Source organism: Mobula hypostoma, chromosome 13 (genome assembly GCF_963921235.1).
Source record: "Mobula hypostoma chromosome 13, sMobHyp1.1, whole genome shotgun sequence".
Classification (NCBI taxonomy): Eukaryota; Metazoa; Chordata; class Chondrichthyes; order Myliobatiformes; family Myliobatidae; genus Mobula; species Mobula hypostoma.
The window spans coordinates 50,665,123-50,688,981 of NC_086109.1; the positions used below are offsets into that span (position 1 = coordinate 50,665,123).

Below are 23,859 nucleotides of genomic sequence, written 5' to 3' on the forward strand. Positions count from 1 at the left end.
CAGCAGCAGGGACTGGAAATCTGGACAGGATTGATGGGAAGATGAAAGCTGCTAAATACAGAGAGATCCTGGATGAAAAACTTGCTGGCCTCTGCCAGAAAGCTTAAACTGGGGAGGACGTTCATCTTGCAGCAGGACAGAGACATGAAGTACACTGCCAGAGCAACCATGCAGTGACTTCAAATGAAGAAAATTGATGCCGTTGAGTGTCCCAGTCAGAGTCCTGACCTTAACCTGATCGGACATCTCTGGCAAGTCCTCAGATTGCTGTCCACTGCCGCTCCACAGCTAACCTGGCACAGCTCGAGCAATTTTGCAAGGAGGAATGGGCAAATCTTGTTTTGTCACCTTGTGAAAGGCTCATAGAGATGTATCCAAAAAGACTACTGGTTGATATTGCTGCGAGAGGTGGTTCAAATAAGTACTGAAAAAGGGGGATAAGTACGTCGGAACTGCTGACATTTCAGTTTCTGATTTATTTGTTTTTCATGCTTTACCATTTTCCCTGTTTTTGGGCTCTACTATGGAGAAAAGGTGCATCTGGTTCACAAATACAAATTCGAAGTTAAACTGATCAAAATCCTTGGTTGTAATACTCGTGTGAACAAAGGGTGGGGGATGAATTTTCATACAAGGCACTGTATAAAGTTGAATCTTGCAGGCAATCTTTCCCTTTATTAGAGGTCGCCAGCAGTAGACAACAATGGTTTAGGATGAACAATTCAAAAGGGTTCTGACGACCATAAGATATAGGAGCAGAATTAGGCCATTTAGCCCATCAACATACACAAAATACTGGAGGAATTCAGCTGGCCAGGCAGCATCTATGCAAAAGAATACAGTTGGCATTTCGGGCCCAGACCCTTCATCGGGACTGGAGGAAAAAAAGATCAGTAGCTTTAAAAGGTGGGAGGGAAGGGAGGGAGAAATATAAGCTGATGGGTGTGAAACTGGGAGGGTTGAAGTAAAGAGCTGCGAAATTGATTGGTGAAAGAGATACAGGGCTGGAGAAAGGTGAATCTGATGGGAGAGGACAGAAGGCCATGGAAGGAAAAAGGGGGAGGAGCAACAGGTGGTGATGGGCAGGTAAGGAGATAAGATGAGAGAGGGAAAAGGGGGTGGGGAATGGTAAAGGAGAGAGAGGTGAGGGACATTACTGGAAGTTCGAAAAATTGATGCTCATGCCATCAGGTTGGAGGTTACCCGGACAGAATACAAGGTATATCTCTTTCACCAATCTATTTCCTTGCTCTTTACTTCACCACTTCACCCCCCGCCCCACTCCCAGTTTCACCTATCACTTTGTGTTTCTTCCTCCCCTCCTCCCACTTCTTACTCTGACTCCATTTTTTTCCGTCCCAGTTTCACACCCATCAGCTTGTATTTCTCCCTCCCTGCCCCCCACTTTTTAAAGCTACTCATCTTTTTTTTCTCCAGTCCCGATGAAGGGTCTTTGCCCAAAATTTCGACTGTACTCTCTCCATAGATGCTGCTTGGTCTGCTGAGTTCCTCCAGCACTTTGTGTGTGTTGCTTAGATTTCCAGCATCTGCAGATTTTCTCTTCTTTGTAATTCTGCTCGTTTGGTTATCCCTCTCAACTCCATTCTCCCGCCTTCTCTCATTAACCTTTGATGCCCTGACTAACCAGGAACCTTACAATCTCTGCCTTAAATGTACTTAATGACTGTGGCAATTAATTCCAGTGATTCACCAGTCTGACTAAAGAAATTCCTCTTCATCTTTGTTCTAAATGGACATCCCTCTATTCTAAGGCTGTGCCCTCAGATCCTAGTCTCCCCAACTATAGGAAGCATCTCCACATCTTGGCTTCTTGTACACACTTCATATCCAGGCCTTTAAATATTTGATAAGTTTAAATGAGATACCCCCTTCATTTTTCTAAACTCCAGTGAGTACAGGTTCAAAGCCATCAAATGCTTATTATTCTTAAACCTTTTAGTTCCTGGGATTCTTGAGAACCTTTCTCCAATGCCTGGATATCTTTCTTGGATAAGGGGCCTAAAGGTGCTTACAATACTGCAAGTGTAATCTGACCAATACCATATAAAACTTCAGCATCATATCCTTGCTCTTGTATTCCTCTGGAGGACCATTTATACACAGAGTACTTGATGTGGTAGTAGATGACTCAGTAACAGGGGAGTTTTGGTCTCCAGTAATGCGCCTGATCTGGGCAGTGTGAAATTTGCCCAGACAGACACGAGACACTCGGCTCAGCATACAGTGAGCTTACCCGTGCACAGGGACTTGCACTTTGGTGTTTTTATGGTCCAAGATTGCAAGGAGATAGAATATGTTGAAATGTTGTGCCAAAGACACAACTTGCTCTAAAATCAATGTAATACTTCCTTCCCACACAGCACTCCATTTTCCATAATCCATATGCCTATGTAAGAGCTTCTTAAATGTTCCTAATGTATTATTATTAAACATTCTCTACCACCTCCCCTGGTAGGATGTGACACACACCCACCACTTTCTGTTTTTATATATTAAAAAAAACAACCTTACCTCTGTCATCCCCTTATATTTTTCCTCCAGTCACCTTGTATTAACCATTTCTGCCCTACAAAAAGGTCTCTGGCTGGCTACTCAATCTAGACCTGTCATCATCGATCATGTCGCCTCTCATTTTTCTTTGCTTCAAAGAGGAAAGCCCTGGCTCACTCAGTTTCTCCTTATAAGACATGCTCTCCATCGCAGGCAGCATCCTGATGTACCTCCATTCTACATCCACCTCCTTCCTATAATGTGGTGACCAAACCTAAACACAACACTCCCAAGTGTGGTCCAGCCAGGGGTTTTATAGAGCTGCAACATTACCTCACGGCTCTTGAACTCAGTCAAGAGTTCAAGACTAATGAAGCCCAACCCATCATTCACCTTCTTAAGCTCCTTATAAACTTGCGCGGCAACTTTTAGGGATCTATGGACTTGGACCCAAATGGTCCAGTTTTATTTAACATTGTTTCATGAAGACCCAGGAGGATAGAAGTGTTCACGGTGGGCTTACTTGATTCAGAAACTCCAGTGATCTGCATTTGATTCGAGTGAAATTGGAATCAGGTTTTCAGGTTTAATATCATTGGCATATGCAGTATCGAGAAAAGTATTCACCCCCCCCCCCCACCCCCCTGGAAGTTTTCATGTTTTATTGTTTTACAACTGTGGAAGTCGAATCCGGATAAAGTCACTCAGAGACCGTATAAGTACAAGCTCTTTATTCAAAGCACCCGGGGCTTACTCAGTTAATCACTAGACTGTTCCTGTCCGATCCACCAACTAACTCACAATTCCCCTTACAAATGGATATATTCGTTCAAATACTGCCACACAAGACAGCAAGACAGGCAAGGTTATCTACCACATGACAGTCTCGAAAGACAAATTACAGAATAGGCATAATGGCCTCACATACACAAAACAGACTGGAGCTGTCCTATCTTTGCATGACTACACAAGGAGATAAGCATTCTGAAACCCTGGCTGGCTACCTTCAAGAAGAAATATTGCTCAGCATTGAATAACAAAATTAGCACATCTGTTGAGCATCAGCGGTTTCTTTCAGAAAAACAGGCTGCTATTGTTTAACGTGTTAACCCTTTTACATACTTTATCACAACATTGAATCACTGCTATTCCATCAGAAACAAGAGGAGATCTGCAGATGCTGGAAATCTAAAGCAGCACACACAAAATCCTGGAGGAACTCAGCAGGCCAAGGAACACCTATGGAATAGAGTATAGTCAAATCAATCCTGATGAAGGGTCTCGGTCTGAAACGTCGACTGTATTCTTTTCCATAGATGCTGCCTGACCTGCTGAGTTCCTCCAGCATTTTGTGTGTGCCACTCTGATTCAATGTTGTAAAACAAAACATGAAAACTTCCAAAGGGGGTTGAATACTTTTTATAGGCACTGTACCATGAACTTTGTTGTTTTGTGGCAGCAGTACATGTCGATACATAACAAAAATTATAAATTACAGTAAGTATATATAAAAATATAAATTAAATAAGTAGTGCAAAAAGAGAGGGGAAAAATACTAAGGAATGTTTGTGGGTACATAGATCATTCAGAAATCTGATGGCGGAGGGCAGAAGCTGTTCCTGAAACACTGAGTGTGACTTCAGGCTCTTGTACCACCTCCTTGATGGTAGCAATGAGATGAGGGCATGTCCTGGGTAATGGGGTCCTTAATAATGGATACGGACTTCCTGAGGCATCACGTTTTCAAGGTGTCCTCAATGCTGGGGAGGCTAGTGCCCATGATGGAGCTGGCTGAGTTGGCAATTTTCTGCAGCTTTTTCCGGTCCTGTGCAGTGGCCCCTCCATACCAGATGGTGATGCTGTCCACGGTGCACTTATAGAAATTTGTGAGTGGTTTTGGTGACTTTCTCCTCAAAGTCCTAACGAAATTTTGGTGACAGAGTTTCCAGTGCTGAGCCTGGTGCTATGGCTCAAGAGCAGAGAGGTGGAGAGGACTGGAGTGTTGGTAGGAGATTCCTGAGTCAGGGGAACAGTTGAGGTCCTGATAGAGATATTAGGATGGTTTGTTGCCTCCCTAGTATCAGGTTCAGGGATATCTCGGATCGGGTCCATGGCATTCTCAAGGGTGAGGATGAGCAGCCAGAAATCTGGGTACATATTGGCACCAATATCATGGGTAGACCAGGTGAGGAGGTCCTGAAGAGAGATTTGTGGTAGCTAGATAGAAAGCTGGACCTCCGGGGTAGTAATTTCTGGATTGCTGCCTGTGCCATTTGCCAGTGAGTGTAATAATCGGATGATTTGGCAGGTGAATGTGTGCCTGAGGAACTGGCGCAGGTGGCAGGGATTCAGATTTATAGATCATTGGGATCTTTTCTGGGGAAGGTATGACCTGTACAAAAAGGGACCGGTTACAGCTGAACCTGGGGCGGGGTCCAATATCCTTGCAGGCAGGTTGGCTAGAGTTGTTCAGGTGGGCTTATACTAATTTGACAGGGGAATGAGTGCTGAAGATAAGGTAGTTAGTTGACAAATAGAGGCAATGTGCTGGACTCCTAACAGAGAGGTTGATGATAGGGCAAAACTGTAGACAACAGAATGAGTTGTAATGTAAAAGGCGGACAAAATTGAAAAGGGTGAATACAGGGCTGAAGGTGTTGTATTTGAATGTGTGGTGTATATGGAATAAGGTTGATGAACTTGCAGCACAGTTGCAGATTGGTATGATGTTATAGGCATCACTGAATCAAGGCTGAAAGATTATAGCTGGGAACTTAATGTCCAAGGATACACATTGTATCGAAAGGACAGGCAGGAAGGCAGAGGGGCTGGCATTACTCTGTTGGTAAAAAAAAATGACATCAAATTCTTAGAAAGAAGTGACAAAGGTATTGAATCATTGTAGGTAAAATGACACTGATGGGAGTTATATACAGAACCCCAGACAATTGTAAGGATGTGGTCTACAATTTACAATGGGAGATAGAAAATGCATGTCAGAAAGGCAATGTTACAATAGTCACAGAAGATTTCAGTATGCAGGTAAATTGGGAAAACCAAGTTGGTGCTGGATTCCAAGAGGGGGAGTTCGTAGAATGCCTACAAGATGGCTTTTTCAGGCGGCTTGTGGTTGAGCCTACTAGGGGATCAGCTATTCTGGATTGGGTGTTGTGCAAAGAACCAGAATTGATTAGAGAACATAAGGTAAAATATCCTTGGGGCACATGATCATAATATGATCAAATTCACCCTGATATTTGAGAAGGAGAAGCTAAAGTCAGATGTATCAGTATTACAGTGAAGTAACGGGAATTACAGAGGCATGAGAGAGTAGTTGTCCATAATTGATTGGAAAAGAACACTGGCAGGGAGGAGGGCAGAGGAGCAATGGCTGGAATTTCTGGAGGTAATTCGGAAGGCACAGGATATATACATCCCAAAGAGCAAGAAGTATTCTGAAGACAAGATGACACAACTGTGGCTAACAAGAGAAGTCAAAGCCAACATAAAAACCAAAAGAGAGGACATATAATAGAGAGAAAATTGGTGGAAAGTTTTTAAAAACCAATAGAAGGCAACTAAGAAAGTCATTCGGAAGATAAAGATGGAATACGTAAGTAAGCTAGCGAATAATATTAAAAAGGATACCAAAAGTTCCTTCAGGTACATAAAGTGTAAAAGAGAGGCGAGAGTGGATATCAGACCGCTGGAAAACGATGCTGGATAGGTAGTAATGGGAGACAAGGAAATGGCAGAGGAACTGAATAAATATTTTGCATCAGTCTTCACCGCGGAAGATGCTAATAATAATAAGTAGTTCATTGATACCGAGTGGGAAATTCATTTGTTAATGCAGCATTTAAAAACACACTTAGCAGTGTGCGGGCTTAATAATAAAATACAGAATAATAATATACCTGATAATAATGTACCAATGTTCAATAATGTACAAAATAATAAAGCAGAGACTGTTGTACTATGATGTGTGTTCTCCTTATACAACAGAGATGAACTGTTGTACATGCTTTTGGTAGGAAAGATTTTCTGTCAGGATCCAGCAGTATAGTGGAGTTTCCAGGTGTCAGGGATCATGTGTGTGAAGTTATCAAAACTAAAGAGAAGGTTCTTGAGAAACTGAAATCACCTGGACCAGATGGTGTACACCTCATCTTTCTGAAAGAGGTGGCTGAAGAGATTAAGGAGGCATTAGTAATGATCTTTCAAGAATCACTAGAATCTGGAATGGTTCTGGAAGACTGGAAAATTGTAAATGTCACTCCACTCTTCAAGAAGGGAGAGAAGCAGAAGAAAGGAAATTATAAACCAGCTACTCTGACCTCAGTGATTGGGAAGATGTTGGAGTCAATTATTAAGAATGATGTCCAGGCTATTTGTAGACACAGGATAAAATAGGGTATAGTCAGCATGGTTTCCTTGAGGGGAAATCTTGCCTGACAAATCTGTTGGAATTCTTTGAAGAAATAGCAAGCAGGATAGACAACAGAGAATCGGTTGATGTTGTTTACTTGGATTTTCAGAAGGACTTTGACAAGGTACCTCACATGAGTCTGCTTAACAAGCTATGAGCCCATGGTTTTACAGGAAAGGTTCGAGCATGGATAAAGAAGTGGCTGATTGGTAGGAGACAAAGAGTGGGAATAAAGGGAGCCTTTTCTGGCTGGTTGCCACTGACTAGTGGTGTTTCACTAGTGGGTCTGCGTTGGGACCAATTCTTTTTACGTTATTTGTTAATGATTTAGATTATGGAATTTATAGCTTTGTTGCAAAATTTGAAGACCTTATGAAGATAGGTGGAGGGGCAGGTAGTTTTGAGGAAGTAGAGGCTACAGAAGGACTTTGACAAATTAGGAGAATGGACAAAGCACTTTGTGTGTGTTGCTTTGGATTTCCAGCATCTGCAGACTTTCTTGATGGAATACAGTGTTGGGAATGGTATGGTTATGCACTTTGGTAGAAGAAATGAAAGGATTGACTGCTTTCTACATGGAGAGAAAATACAAAATACAAAGAAAATACAAAGGGATTTGGGAGTCCTTGTGCAGGATTCCCCTAAGGTTAATTTGAATGCTGAGTTTGTGTCGAGGAAGGCAAATGTTGTGTTAACTTTCATTTTAAGGGGACTAGAATATAAAAGCAAGGATGTAATGTTGAGAGGTACAGAAGCCTGAAGGTACACACTCAGCGAATCAAGAACAGCCTTTGCCAACTAATTCCTAAATGAACATTGAACCCATGAGCACTACCTCACCTTTTTCATTATATTGCTTTTTTTCCACTTTTTAATTTAACTATTTAATATACATACAGTTGCAAGAAAATATTTGTGAACCCTTTGCAATTACCTGGTTTTCTGCATTAATGACTCAAAATATGGTCTGATCTTCATCTAAGTCACAATAACAGACAAACACAATCTGTCTAAACTAATGAGACACAAACAATCGCCCTTCTGAACAATGCTGTGTACATCATTTAAACAGAGTCTAGGTTCAGAAAAGTATGTGAACCTCTGAGTAATGACTTCTACAAAAGTGATTTGGGGTCAGGTATTCCAATCAATGAGATAAGATTGGAGGTGTGGGAGTCCTGGAGGTAGAGGTGCCCTGTCTTATTAAAAAAAAGACACAAAGTTCATTTACTGACAAAGTCTGCAGGAGTCAGGGTAGCAGTCCGTCATCTGAAGCTTAATAGAAGGTGAATGGTGCAACGAGAGTATGATCCGAAAGACAAGAGTAAATTAACAACAGAATGGTTTAAAAAGAAGAAAATCGTGTTTTGGAATGGCCGAGTCAATTGAAATGCTGTGGCATGACCTGAAGATGGCTGTTCATGCAACGTATTCCAGAAATATTGATGAACTGAAACAGTTTTGTATAGAGGAATGGTCTAAAATTTCTCCTCACATTATGTATCTGATCAGCAGCTACAGGAAACATTTGGTGGAGGTTATTGCTGCTAAAGGAGATTTTACCAGTTCACATACTTTTTCCAGCTGAGACTGAATGATTAAATGATGTATTCAATAAAGACATGAAAAGTACAATAATTTGTGTGTTACACACATAAAATGCTGGAGGAACTCAGCAGGCCAGGCAGCATCTCTGGAAGAAAGGTCAGTCGACTTTTCGTGCTGAAAACCTTCGGCAGGACTGGAGGAAAAAAAAAGCTGAGGAGTAGATTTAAAAGATGGGAGGAGGGGAGAGTGAACTACCAGGTGATTGCTGAAACCTGGAGGGGCTGAAATGATTTAAAGAGCTGGAAAATTAATTGGTGAAAGAGACAGAAGGCCATGGAAGAAAGAAGAAGGGGGAAGGAACACCAGGGGAGGCAATGGGCAGGCAAGGTGAGAGAGGGAAAAGGGAATGGGAAATGGAGAGGAGGGGGTGGGGGTCATTACCGGAAGTTTGAGAAATCGATGTGATGCCATCAGGTTGGAGGCTACCCAAACAAAATATAAGATGTTGTTCCTCCAACCTGAGTGTGGCCTCATCACGACAGTGGAGGAGGCCATGGATGGACATACCGGAATGGGAATGAGAAGTGGAATTAAAATAGGTGGCCACTGGGATATCCTGCTTGTTCTGTAGATTGGGAGATCGCTTCGCCGAGCATCTACACTCGTCCACCGGAACAGGGAAGGGAAGGGGGCAGGCGATTGGGGCTGAGAGGAAAAGTGGATCAGCCATAATAAAATGGCGGAGCAATCTCAATGGCCAAATCACCGAATTCTGCTCCTTTATCTTATGGTCATATGGTCTAATATAGACACTGTTCTGCCTTCTTTGTAATTGCATGGAAGGTGGACTTTACCCTGTAGAAAATAAGATTGTAAGGCATGAAAGAGTAAATGAGCTTCTCTCTTCTGGTTGGCTTGTTCACATATTGTATCAGGAGTCCATCCTGGACATATTTGTGTCCCACCTAAACCTTTTGTACTAAGAAGGTGCCAATCAATATTAGTGAAGTTGAGGTCTCCTATGACAGCAACCCTGATATTTTGCAACTTTCCAAAATCTGCTTCCTGATCGGCACCTCAGTGTCTCTGTTGCTATTGGTTGGGAGAGGTGGTATAGAGAATATTCCCAGTATAGTGACTGTTCCTTTCCTGTTCCTGATTAACCCCCACACTGACTCAGTGGACAATATCTCCACAGGTTCCCCTCTTTCTGTAGCTGTGATACTATCACTGGTTCCTTAAGGTTGTTGTACTATGTATTAAATGTTCCCCACCAAGTCCAGCTCTTGGCCTTCACATGTGGCTGAGCTACTAATCCCTGCAGAACCATTTCTACTGACAGGAGGAGCAAAGGTGGGTTACTGGTGTCTTAAAACCAGTTGCCTCAGGCAGGTGGGCCTCATTGGCTGTGGTTGGCAGCCCATCTGGAAGGAAAATTCTGATCTCAATCCTCCACTGCCTCACAGCTCTACCCACGTATGGAGAAGGTTTGGGAGTAAATTCTGAGGAAATAAAACCTGATTCTAATTCTGAAAAATAGGAGCTGGAGTTCCTAGGGCAGTTCGATGCTGACTTGGCAACTCCTGCAATATTGCTGGTTCCAACTGTATTGGTCTCTGCCATTCCTTTGGGTTCATCAGCTGCATGGAGAGGGAGAGCCTGCTACATGGGCAACAGCTTGCTCTCCATCTCGAACTGCCCAGGCTTGTGTATCTAGACAGCTAGGATGCAACATCCATGGTCGACCCTGACCAACCGAAGGCCTCATGTTTAGCAATGCCATTCCTTTACCTTTCTCCCTGTCCCTTTGGAAACATCTCAATCCCAGAAACATCCAGGAGCCTCTCATGCTTTTGTGACAACCAAGTCTCAATAATCTCTCTCTAAAATCTCAGTGGACTATTCTGTCATACCACCTTCCACAGTCCTTCTCTAATCATGCCTATTGAACCAAAGCTTGAACCAAAACTTTCTCACCTCAGAGGCCCATTTCCCTCACCAATCTCCACTTCCACAGTCCATCTTGTTGCCACACAGTATTGAACACTTGTTTTAACCTGATCTGGGTGTTGCATTGACAGGAGTGTTTGTGCCAGAGCTGACCTATATGGATACCTCCCAATCCTAATAAAGTGGCCACTGAGTGTATGTCAGTGATCTGCTGCTGTAGCCCATCCACTTCAAGTTGAACATGTGTATTCAGAGATGCTCTTTTGCACACCATTGCTGTAGCATGTGGTTATCTCCTTCCTGTCAGCTTGAAACTCTGACCTCTCTCATTAGCAAGGTGTTCTCTCCCACAGAACAGCCACTCACTGGTTGTTTTTTTTTGTTTTTCACACCATTCTCTGTAAATTCTAGAGACCATATGAAAATCCCGGGAGTTTAGCAGTTTCTGAGATACTCAAACCACCCCGTCTGGCACCAACAATCATTTCATGGTCAAAATCACTTAGATCAGATTTCTTCCCCCTTTCTGATGTTTGGTCTGAACAGCAACATGATGGACTGATTTAGGTATATTATGTGTACAAGCATACTAATAAAGTATGCACTGAGTGTCTGTGATGTATTGGAATAGCGGTAATCAATGCCGGCAGGGTTTCTAAAGCGTGACATCCACAATGTGGAGGAATTCAGCTCACCTGGTCTCACCTATCACCTGCCAGCTTCTCCCCCCACCTTATTCTGGCTTCTGCCCCCTTCCCCTACAGCCCTAATGAAGGATATCACTTGAACCATTGGTGCTGACTGACCTGAGTTTCTCCAGCATTTTGTGCGTGTTGCTCAACATTTCCAGCATTTCTTGTGTCCACAGTTTGCTTGAAGCACGTTTTGTTTTCAATAAATTCTTGCCCCTTACTGCCCGCAGTCTTCGTCGTCCTCGGGATATGTATAGCTGTGCAGCTGGGCACCAACCCAGACTGGATGTTCTTCTGCTGTTTCGCCGGCGTGTTCATGTTCTACTGCGCTCACTGGCAGACATACGTCTCCGGGACGCTGCGTTTCGGCATGTAAGTATTGGCCAGGTTGAGAAAATCCACAAACTGTTCTCCCCCCACCCTGATGCCTGGTGGCTGGAGGTTCCCTGAATACCTAAGGTGTAACTGGCCTGTTCCTCCCCTTGGGCTCAACCATGGACCCCTCAGGTGGGGAGTGTTGTTAGAGCCCAAGTGATTTCTATGCACATTTTTCCTTTTGAATGGGTCACCTAGCTGCTTTTGCTAACAAATTCCACTTTAGGTTTGAACAGTACAGGCCCTTTGGTCACGAAGTTGTGCTGCCCTTTTAATCTACTCCAAGATCAATCTAACTCTTCCCTGTGCGCACCCTCCACTCTGTGTATAAAAAAAAACTTCCTCTGACATCCTCTCTATTCTTTCCATCAATCGCATTGATAGTATGACCACTCGTATTAGCCATTTTCATCCCGGGAAAAAGTCTCTGGCTGTCCGCTCGATCTGTACCTCTATCAAATTGCCTCATATCCTTCTTTGCTCCAAAGAGAAAAGCACCAGCTCTCTCAGCCTCTCCTCATAATGCTGTCTAATCCAGGCAGCATCCTGGTAAACCTCCTCTGTACCCTCTCTAAATCTTCCACATCCTTCCTATAATGAGGCAATAATTTGAGCATCGAACATAGAACAGCACAGGCCCTTGGTCTGCAATGTTGCACTGACCCTTTAACCTGATCCAAGATCAGTTTAACCCTTCCCTCCCACATAGCCTCCATTTTTCATTCATGCATGTGCCTATCTAAGAGTCTCCTAAATGTCCCTAATGTACTTGCCTCTACCATCACCCCAGCAGTGAGTTCCACGTACCCACCACTCAATGCACTTTTAAAAAAAGCTAACTTTGACATCCTCTCTATGCTTTCCAGTAATTACATTAATTAGCTCGCTCAGCCTATCCTCGTAAGACATGCTCTCCAATCCAAGCAGCATCCTGCTAAATCTCCTCTGCACCCTCTCTAAATCTTCTGCATCCTACCTCCTAATGAGGGAATAATTTGAACTTAGAACATCGAACAGTACAGGCCTTTTGGCCCACGGTGTTGTGCCAACCATTTAACCTACTCCAGGATCAATCTAACCCTTCCCTCCCACAGAGTCCTCTTCCCTTATATGCCCCTAATGTACCTGCTTCAACCACCATAACTGGCAGCGCATTCCATCGACCCATCGCTCGCTGTGTACAAAGGGAAACCTTCCTCTGGCAACGCCCACCCAATGTTGCCCAGTTTGTCCTTTGAGATGCTGTGGGGTGGACCTTGGCCATCATTGCAAGGAGCTGTCATGCTTTATGCCTCTTGGTGCATTTTTGCTCTGTGCGCATTATTTCACTGAGTTCTAATTATTCCCTGACCGACAGATTTGACGTCACTGAAGCCCAGCTCTGCATTTTATCAGCACAAGTTGTGACGGTGGTTTGGGGGCCCTCAATGTGGAACACGCCGGTAAACAGCGGTCTTGCGGGTGCACACACAATGACTGCAGCCTATCAAAATGGCCGTTCCGTAATGCATCACAGTCAGTAACGTCCTCATCCCCCTCCGATCCACCAGCCATTCCCGATCAAGAATTAACCCTAGAAATACCAGTGGCATACAAAGCCTAGATGGAGTGGATGTGGATGTGGAGAGGATGTTTCTTTTAGTGGGGGAGTCGGGCCAGGAGACTCAGTCTCAGAATAGAGGGACATCATTGAACAAAGATGAGAAATTCCTTTAGCCAGGAGGTGGTGAATCTGTGGAATTCATTGCCACAAGCAGCTGTGGACATCATCATTAGGTATATTTTAAGTGGGGGCTGATAAAGGTTCTTGTTTAGTGTGTCAAAGGTTACGAGAAGAAGGCAGGAGAATGGGTTTGAGAAGGAAAATAAATCAGCCATGATGGAATGGCAGAGCAGGCTGAATGGCCTAATTCTGCTCCTCAGTCTCTGGCATCTTCATTCCAGAAAGGCCCTTCAGTCCAGGGGTCCACAGACCCCTCAGTTAATGGTAGGAGTCCATGGCATAACCCATGCTGATTTGTTATTTTGCCTAGTCCCATTGAGCTGCACCCAGAATGTAGCTCTCCACATCCCTCCAATCTATGTACCTGTCCGAATTCCTCTTGCATATTGAAATCGAACCTGCATCCACGCTTGCACTGGCAGCTCACTGCACACTCTCACTACCCTCTGATTGAAGAGTTGCCCCTCAGATTTCCTTGAACCCTTTCACCTTTCACCATTAACCCTTGACCTCTAGTTCTAGTTTCACCCACCTTGAAAGGAATTAACCTACTTGCATTCACTTTACCTATACCCCACATAACTTTGTACACCTTAAGGTAGCGTAGGGGAGTGGTTTTTGTGACTGCACCACTGTTCACACTGCAGAAGGTAGTCAAGGTGAATTACTGTAATACATTTCAGGCTCCAAGTGTGTCTAGTTGACGAAAGGGGTGAAAGGTGCAACAAGGAATGAAACCTGTTTGCACCCAGTGCCAGCCACTCATGTTTGTTTATTTCTATAGCACGGTAGCAGACCCAAGCCTGCACATCCCAATTACACCCAGTTACTAACCTGCACATCCCAATTACACCCAGTTACTAACCTGCACGTCCCAATTACACCCAGTTACTAACCTGTGCGTCTTTAGAATGTGGAAGGAGAACACCCGGAGGAAACCCGTACGGGCGTGGGGAGAGTGTGGAAACCCGTACGGGCGTGGGGAGAGTGTGGAAACTCCTTACGTGGCAGAACACGGGTCACTGGCACTGTGAAGCATTACGCTACAGTTCCGCCCCTAACAATCTTCCATGACCAGGAATCAAACCCTGGTTGTGCTGACCCCTAAAACCATAAGACTGTAAAATGCAGGAGCAGAATTAAGCCATTCAGCCCATTGAGTCTGCTCTGCCAATGCATCATAGCTGATTTGTTATCCCTCTCAATCCCATTCTGCCTTCTCCCTGTAACCTTTGACAGCTAAATAATCAAGAACCTGTTAACCTCTGCTTTAAATATACCCAGTAACTTAGTAATGAATTCCACCGCTTCTCCACCCTCTGGCTAAAGAAATTTCTCCTCATTTCTATTACAGTGATCGTGACTTTACTCTGAGTCTGTGCCCTCTGGTCCTAGACTATCCCACTGTAGGAAACATCCTCTCCACATCCACTCTGTGTCTTCTGGTCCTAGACTCACCCACTAGAGGAAACATCCTCTCCATATCCACTTTATCTGTGCCCTCTGGTTCTAGACTCCCCCAGTACTGGAAACATCATCTCCACACCCATTCTATCTGTGCCCTCTGGTCCTAGACTCCTCCACTATTGAAAACATCCCCTCCACACCCACTCTATCTGTGCCCTCTGGTCCTAGACTCCTCCACTATTGAAAACATTCTCTCCACTTCCACTCTGTCGAGGCCTTTCAACATTCGATAGGTTTCAATGAGATCCACTTTCATCCTTCTAAACTCCAGTGAGTACGTGCCCAAAATTAGTAAATACTCCTCATGCTACTCTTTCATCCCCAGAATCATTCTCTTGATTAACCACGAGGCCATCGAAGAACCTGTCAGAAATATTCTCCCATTTGTTCTCCCCGCATTTCCATCCACTACTGCTGGATTCTCCCACAACCCACACCCCAAGGGCAATTTATGGCAGTCTGTTAATCATCCCACGCACTTTTGGGATATGGGAAGAAACCCGAAAACACTCTCTTGTGGGATAATGTGTAAACTCCACGCTGACAGCAGTAGGTCCCGTAACCTTTGACCAATCAGGAACCTATCAATCTCTGCTTTAGGCATACTCAGTTATTTGGCCTCCACAGATGTCTGTGTCAATGAATTCCACAGAGTTACTACCCTCTGGCTAAAGAAATTCCTCCTCATCTCTGTTCTAAATGGGCATCCTTCTATTCTGAGGCTGTGCCCTCAGATACTAGACTCCCCCACTATAGGAAATATCCTCCCCACATTCACCCTATCTAGGCCATTCAATATTCGATAGGTTCAATGAGTACCCTTCCCATTCTTCTACACTTTGGCGAGTACAAGCCCAGAGCCATCAAATGCTGCTCATATGTTAACCCTTTCATTCCCAGAATCATTGTGAACCTCCTCTGGACCCTTTCCAATGCCAGCACATCTTTTCATAGATAGGGGGCCTAAAACAGCTCACAAATACTCTGTGCAGTCTGACCAATGCCTTATAAAGCCTCAGCATTACATCTTTGGTTTTATATTCTAGTCCACTCGAAATTGCTTTCTTCACCATCGACTCAACCTGCCAGCAGTCCTACACAAAGACGCGCAAGTCCCTTTGCACCTCTGATTTTTGAATCAGAGCAGGCAGGCATGTTTTAATAACCAAGCAAAATTATCCACCCAATGCCTTCAGTAGAGATCAGCTTGATGATGGAGAGGCCTTTCCCCAATCCTAGCAGCTCCTCGGCAGTGCCTACAATGACCCTTTCTCTAACTCAAGCAGACAATAACAGCAACAATTGATTCTCTCTTTTGAAGGGTTCTGCACCATAAGACAGATTTAAGTCCCTTGGCCCATCGAGTCTTCTCCTCCAATCCACCAGGGCTGATTCCTTAACCTTCTTGTTATAAGGATTAACTCTGAATAATAATGATTATTAGGCATAGCGTGAATCTGTATTTACTGACAAGTACATTTATTAGTTCAGCTAACAAACACTAATTTTACAAAACAAGAAACCTGTGTTCATACCCACCAGGTTTCCCTCACCCTCATGAACGTCAAAGTAGAGAAAAGGTGTCTATGCCAGCCAGCTATTCTTCTTGATCCAGATGTAATCTCAACGTGTCCAGTGTGGGATCATCTACTACACACCGGTTGGTCTCCACAGAATGGTTGCTGCCTGTCTCTCAAAATCCTCTATAATTATTCTTTATTTTATGGGATCAATTATGATGTTTCAGTGCTATGTGCACATGACCTGTGTCAGGTCCAGGTTCTCATTGGATGTGGCCCAGAACTAAAAGTGTTATTACTTTATGGCTATTTCCTCAAGCCTTGTGTCTGTTGTTCTGTCCAACTTGGACTGGTTCAAGCCAGTCTGACCAGGTTAGCCAAGCACTGGGCCCAGATGACCAGAGTCACTGGCTGTTCCTGCCATTTAACATAATAAACAGCTTCTTACCGGAGAATGGTCTCAGGTTTAGCAGATCCTCACAGTAACTCCTTGTGTTCATGTTCAGTTGCTCTTGATTAAGTTATCCCTGAAGAAGAACCAGTTCACAAAATGGCTGCCTTCATTCGTGTTCACTGATTTGTAGATTGTAATTCTTTCTGGCCCACACGCTCAACCTCGTTTTCCTGCACCTTCTCCCTGTAACCTTTGACATCCTTATTAATTAAGAACCTACACCCTTCACTTTAAATCTACCCAATGACTTGGCCTCCACAGCTGTCTGTGGCAATGAATTCCACAGATTCGCCACCTTCTGGCTAAAGAAAATCTTGCTCATATCTGTTATAAAAGGATGTCCTTCTATTCTGGTCCTAGACTTCCCCACTAATGGGGAAACATCCTCTCCACATCCATTCTGACTAGGCCTTTCAAAATTTGATAGGTTTCAGGAAGATCCCCTCTCATTCTTAACTCCAGTGAGAACAGGCCCAGAGCCATCACATGCTCCTAATGCATTAACCCTGTCATTCCTGGGGGAAAGGTCAACGATTAGTGATTTTAAGCTGAGGAGGGGGAGGGTCTAATAGAGCACGTTACTCCTGGTGTGATGCATGGCAGAACAGCAACTGCTTTGCTTTGGGTTGGACTAACTTTCTCTGAATAGCTATAACTCTGATTTATGCTTTTTCTTGCCCAATCAGAATTGATGTGACTGAAGTGCAAATCTTCATAATTGTCCTGTTTTTATTGGCCGCCAGCGGAGGAACAGCATTTTGGGAATCGATGGTAATTGACCTCGAATCTAAATTCTGATCTACCACCTCTTCATCTTCCTTGGGTAGGGGTGACAGCAGCAAATGGCAGGTAGGGAGAGGCAGTGATGGGGTTGTGGGAGGATATAGACCTTTGAAGGCAAAGGAGACTCCTCCTGCCTTCAGGCTCCAAAATGGAAAACAAAGGAAACCCGTAGAGTGGTTCCAAAATCTACACTCAGTAGCCTCTTTTATGAGGTAGAAGAGAGGAACCTGCTGTAGCCCACTGTAAACCACTTCAAAGTTTGACATGTGCATTCAAAGATACTTTTCTGCACATAACTGTTGTAACACATTGCTGTTTGAGTTACTGTCATCTTCCTGTCAGCTTGAACCAATCTGGCCATTCTCCTCTGACCTCTCTCATGATTTTTTTTTTCATTTTTGTACTATTCTTTGTAAACTGTGGAGACTTGTGTGTGAAAACCCCAGGAGATCAGCAATTTCTGAGATACTCAAACCACCCTATCTGGCACCAACAATCATTCCATGGTCACTGTCACTTGGATCACATTTCTTCCCCATTCTGATGTTTGGTCTGAACAACAACTGAGCCTCTTGACCATGTCTTCATGCTTTTATGCATAGAGTCGCTGCCACATCATTGGCTGATTAAATATTTGCATTAATGAGTAGATGTACCTAATAAATGTATGTCCTTTGCCTCGAACCCCCTGAATTTGCTGTTGTCCTCTTAACTGCATGGAAAGCCATCTAGTGTCCACTTTTTGTGTGGTTTTTACTTCAAGCTTTTGCTCTGGTCTGTTCAGTGATTTTTTTTGTTAAACATGTTGTTGGAATGTTGCATTTTGATTTTCAATGTTTGGGATGTAAATTCCTGAAGCTGGAGACTTCTAATTCCTGGTTTTGGCAAAAGGGAAAACCAGGCCATTAACGGTGTGCAGTTCTTCTGAAGCCCATCACCCCTTTAGTGGGGCACAGGCCACCAACAGCAGCTCACCAGAGTCCTGAGCCCTGTGGCTTCCACTTTGAATGTGACTTCAAATATCTTCTAGGCCAAGGTCCTTTGGCTCCCAGGGATGACGTCTTCTAGAGCTTCTCTTGGTGTTTCTGTAGCTCTTTTTCTGCAGGATGGTGTTGCTGGCCCATGCCCAACCCTCTTGCTTTTGCAGCTGGGCTTGGGACCGTTCATGATGGAATTGTGAGCAGCTCTGGTCCCCTATTATAAGACATGGGAACAAAATTGGGCCAATCAGCTCAGCAAGTTCGATCATTCCCTCATTGCTAATTTATAAGGAGGATCTGGAGGCTTTGGAGATGGGGCAGGAGAGTTTCACCAGGATATTTCTTGGATTTGAGAGCATACGGAGAGGTCAGACAAACTTGAATTGTTTTCTCTAGAGTGTCAGCAGCTAATGGTGTGACATAAAAGTCTTCTTTCTAGAAGTCTGTAGAACGATGTGAGGCACAGATAGGTTCGATATTTGGAGTCTCTTTCTGTAGGGTGAAAATGCCAAATATTAAGTGTGAGATTTTGCACTTTGGAGGGATATAGACAGTGTGTGAACGGACGGGAGGTGGAGCAATATAGACCGCATGCGAATGGATGGGAGGTGGAGGAATATAGACCGCATGCGAACGGATGGGAGGTGGAGGGATATAGACACTGTGCGAACGGACAGGAGGTGGAGGGATATAGACCTTGTGCGAATGGGCAGGAGGTGGAGGTATATAGACCACGTGTGAACGGGCAGGAGGTGGAGGGATATAGACCTCGTGCGAACGGGCAGGAGGTGGAGGGATGTACACCCGGTGCGAACGGGCAGGAGGTGACTTTTAAATTAGCACAGCCAGATGGGTTGTTGGGCTTGTTCCTGCACTGTACTGTTCTGGCAGAATCCAGGTGGCAGTGGCATCCTGTTTGAAAACTTCCAGCCAATTGAGTTTTTAAAAACTTGCTGGAAGGAATGAGAGGTGGTCAGGTTGTAAGGCTGTCTCATGCTGAACATGAGAGGACATAGCTCAGCTGAGTGTGTAACGTGTGGGTGTGTGTGACAGACTGGCACTCCAAGGCACCTACTGTCAATGCTGCCCTTCAAAGCACACCCCAACACTTCTATAAGTCTTTAAATATTTAAGTTCAAGTTTATTTGTCAATCTGCATACAGCCAAAAGAAACAGTGTTCCTCCGGGGTCAAGGTGCAATACGTTATCCTGACAGTCACACACAGCACATAAAATTATGATACAGAAAAACACAGTCACAAAAAATTGAAATAATATGTCCCGTCCCTGAGTGTAGATGGATGGTTCAGAGATGTTGCCCTGGAGCCACAATTCTGCAAAATGAGGCCATAGCAGTTCCTTGTATTGCATAGTGCAGCTTCAGGCAAAGGGAATTCAGCGCGTCTCTCACTGAGTGAACACTGGAGAGCAGCACCAACGGAGAGGGCTCACCCCCCAACCCAGCATAGATGTGCTAGCATTGGAGAGTGTCCAGAGGAGGCTCCCGAGAATGAATAGTTAATATGAGGAACGTTTGATGTCTATGGTCCTGTACTCAGTGGAGTTTAGAAGAATGAGGGTGGGTTCTCATTGAAAGGCTGAGGTAGAGTGGACCTGGTGAGCATGTCCCTTTAGAACAGAGATGAAAAGCATTTCTTTAGGCAGAAGGTGATGAATCTCGAATTCTTTGCCAAGAACAGCTGTGGAGGCCTATTCATTGGGTATATTTAAAACGGAGGTTGATAGGTTCTTGATTAATAAGGATGCCAAAGGTTACAGGGAGAAGGCAGAGGAATGGGGTTGAGAGGAAAAATAAATCAGCCATAACTGAATGATAGGGCATTCTTGATGGGCCAAATGGCCTAATTTTGATCCTGTGTTATGGCCATTCTGCAGGGGTCCTGGTAAATATGTGAAGTCTTTGTCCATGTGAGCAGAGCTTATGTTTGGCCGGGAAAGCGAAATTTTAAATAGCCCAAAGCGAGTTTGAACTCTGCCAGGGCCACAGATCTTCAGCTGGGCCTGTTGTGCATTTTCCCTGCCAATCGTTTTGTTTCTAAAACAAGCTGAAGCACAGCTGCCGTGGAGAGAAAAGGGACGGTCGGTGTTTTGTGTTGGGATGCTTCATCTGGAGCGAAAGTGTAGAAGGAAGATGAGGAGTGGTGAGGCAGGGCCTGGTAGGTAACCTTTCTTTTTCTTTTACCCTCCCCCTTCCCTCTTCTAATCTGCACTCTGGTCTTTTCTCCTCACCTGCGTATCACCCCCTCCCCCAGTGCCCACCCCTTCTTCCCTTTCTTCCATGGTCCACTCTCCTCTCCTATCAGATTCCTTCAGCCCTTTAACTTTTCCACCATTCATCTCCCAGCTTTTTACTTCATCCCCATCCACCTGGCTTCACCTTTCACCTTCTAACTTGTTCTCTTTCCCTTCCCCTCCACCTTTTTTATTCTGGCAACTTTCCCTCCCTTTCTACTCCTGATGAAGGGTCTCGGCCTGAAATGCCGACTGTACTCTTTTCCATAGATGCAGCCTGGCCTGCTGAGTTCCTCCAGCATTTTGTGTGTGTTGCTCTGGATTTTCAGCATCTGCTGAGGTGTTAGGTACAGGTAGGTGATGGGTGCAGGGAATGATTGAAAGATTATAAAACCATAAGACAGACTTAAGATATAAGACATAGGAGCAGATTTAGACCATTTGGCCCATTGAGTCTTCTCTGCCATTCAGTCATGGCTGATCCTGTTTTCCCCTTCTCAGCCCCACTCCCGGTAACCTTTGGTGCTATGTCCAGTCAAGAATCTATTGAGCTCTGCTTTAAATAACCTAGCCTCCACAGCTGCCTGTGGTAATAAATTCCACAAATTCACCACCCTCTGGCTAAGAAATTTCTCCGCATCTCTGTTTTAAATGGATGTCCTCTTGGCCTAGACTCCCCCACCATAAGAAACATTTCCCAATCTACTCTGTGCAGGTCTTTCAACATTCAGAAGTTTTCAATGAGATCCCCTCCTCATCCTTGTAAATTCCAGCAAGTACAAACCCAGAGCCATCAAATGTTCCTTGGTATGATGACCCTTTCATTCCTGGAATCATCCTTGTAAACCTCCTCTGAACCCTCTCCAATGTCAGCACATCTTTTCTTGGATGAGGAGCCCAAAACTGTTCACAATACTCAGGTGAGACCTCACCAGTGCCTGATAATGCCTCAGCATCACATCCCTGCGCTTCTGTTCTGGACAGCTTGAAACTAATGCTAACATTGCATTTGCCTTCTCACCACCAACTCGACCTGCAAGTTAACCTTTTGGGTGTTCTGCACAAGGACTTCCAAATCCCTTTGCATCTCAGATTTTTGGATTTTCTACTACCAAAGTGCATGACCATGCATTTTCCAACATTGTATTTCATTTGCCACTTTTTTGCCCATTCTCCTAATCTGTCTAAGTTCTTCTGCATCCTACCTGTTTCCTCAACACTACCTGCCCCTCCAGAAATCTTCGTATCATCTGCAAACTTGGCAGCAAAACTATCTATTCCATCATCTAAATCATTGATATGCAGTATAAAAAGAAATGGTCCCAACACCGACCCCTGCAGAACACCACCAGTCACTGGCAGCCAACCAGAAAAAAGGTCCTTTTATTCCCATTCGCTGCCTCCTACCAATCAGCCAATACTCTAATATGTTAGTAACTTCCCTGTAATACCATGGGCTCTTAACTTGGTAAGCAGCCTCATGTGTGGCACCTTGTCAAAGGCCTTCTGAAAGTCCAAATATATAACATCATTCCCTTATCTAGCAAAGAATTCCAACAGGTTCATCAGACAGGATTTTCCCTTAAGGGAACCATGCTGGCTTTGTCCTGTCTTGTATCAAGTACTCCCATCACCTCATCCTTAACAATTGACTCCAACATCTTCCCAACCATTGAGATCAGGCTATAATTTGAGGTCTATAATTTCTTCTCTGCTGCCTTCCTCCTTTCTTAAAGAGTGGACTGATATTTGCAGTTTTCCAGTCCTCTGGCACCATGCCAGAGTCCAATGATTTTTGAAAGATCTTTACTAACGCATCCACGATCTCTACCGCTACCTCTTTCAGAACCCTAAGGTACTGTTCATCTGGTATGGGTGACTTATGTACTCTTAGGCCTTTCAGCTTTTTGAGCACTTTCTCCCTTGTAATAGTAACTGCACTCACATCTCTTCCCTCACACCCGTCAACATCTGGCACACTGCTAGGATATTCCACAGTGAAGACTGATGCAAAATACTCATTTAGTTCATCAGCCATCTCCTTGTCTCCCGTTATTATTTCTTTGGCCTCATTTTCTAGCAGTCCTGTCTCCACTATCATCTCCCTTCTAATTTTTACATACTTGAAAAAGCTTGCATACTTGAAAATCCACTTTGATATTGTTTGCCAGCTTGCTTTCATATCATTATTCCTGGAATGAGGGGAGATTTGATAGAGGTACAGAGGATGATGAGGGGTATAGATAGGATAAATGTAATCAGGCTTTTTCCATTGGTGTTGACTGAGTGAAAGTACATCCATGTGAAGCCCCCCGGCAAGCCTTAGGGTCGCTCAACTCGCTGTCGTCTAGGGAAACAGCCCTCGGCCCCACCAAACTGGGTAATTAAGTTTGTGTAGATGCTGTGTGATGTACCCCACCCTGCCAAATAACAGACAATACACCATACACGATTAAATGAATCACACTTTATAGATATTACTGGAACTATATAATTAATAAAGATAAAATATAAAAGGAAAATAAAAGGCGCCACACTTATCAAAGTTCAGTCTCTTCGTGCACAATAGTTGGAACTCTGGTAACGATCTTCTCTTCACCATTCGATCCCCTCTGACCACCTCAACCTGCCGCCTGGGGCCAACCACGGTGGTCGACCAGACGCTCCACACGAGTCTGTCCCCGTCTCCTCTCCTTGCCAAAGACCCTGGACCTCTGACTCCTGCTCGGGGTCCAACCCCATTAACCGGCTCACAGCACCTTGTTCATTCTCTCTCTCTCTCTTGCGCCTTCTGCCCAAAAACCTGCGCATCACAATAACTACAGACACACAGAAAGAATAACATCTATCCCAATTGGTTCGTTTGCTCTGTTATCAATAATATAACCCAAACAAGCTGCTAGCGAGAGAACTTTCTCAGCATTTAACATAACAAAGAAGCCATTTTAATTAGCCTATGCAGTAACATAAAAGAAGAAACCCCTTACACATGTATTACCCTGAGATTCAAAGTGAGATCTTTAAAGGGAACATGAGGGAGAACTTCACTCAGGAAGCACTGAGAGTTTGGAACGATCTGCTAGCAGAAGTAGATACGGATACGGATTTGATTTCAACACAAGGGAAATTCTGATGGTACGTGGATATGGAGCGCTGTGGTCCGGTTGCAGATTG

The 23,859-nt window shown here is 44.3% G+C and overlaps 1 protein-coding gene across 2 annotated transcripts in view; it reads left to right on the forward strand.

Moving 5' to 3' along the window:
• LOC134355586 (choline/ethanolaminephosphotransferase 1-like) overlaps window positions 1–23,859 on the forward strand; it is a 143,196-nt gene that overhangs the window by 60,515 nt on the left and 58,822 nt on the right. For both annotated transcript variants that reach the window (XR_010020129.1, XM_063065673.1), the window contains exons 3-4: window positions 11,361–11,502; window positions 17,356–17,440. Coding sequence is in view for 1 of the 2 variants with exons in the window: in XM_063065673.1 (XP_062921743.1) it covers window positions 11,361–11,502; window positions 17,356–17,440 (227 nt within the window). In the remaining variant the exon portion in view is untranslated. The remainder of the gene's footprint in view (window positions 1–11,360; window positions 11,503–17,355; window positions 17,441–23,859) is intronic.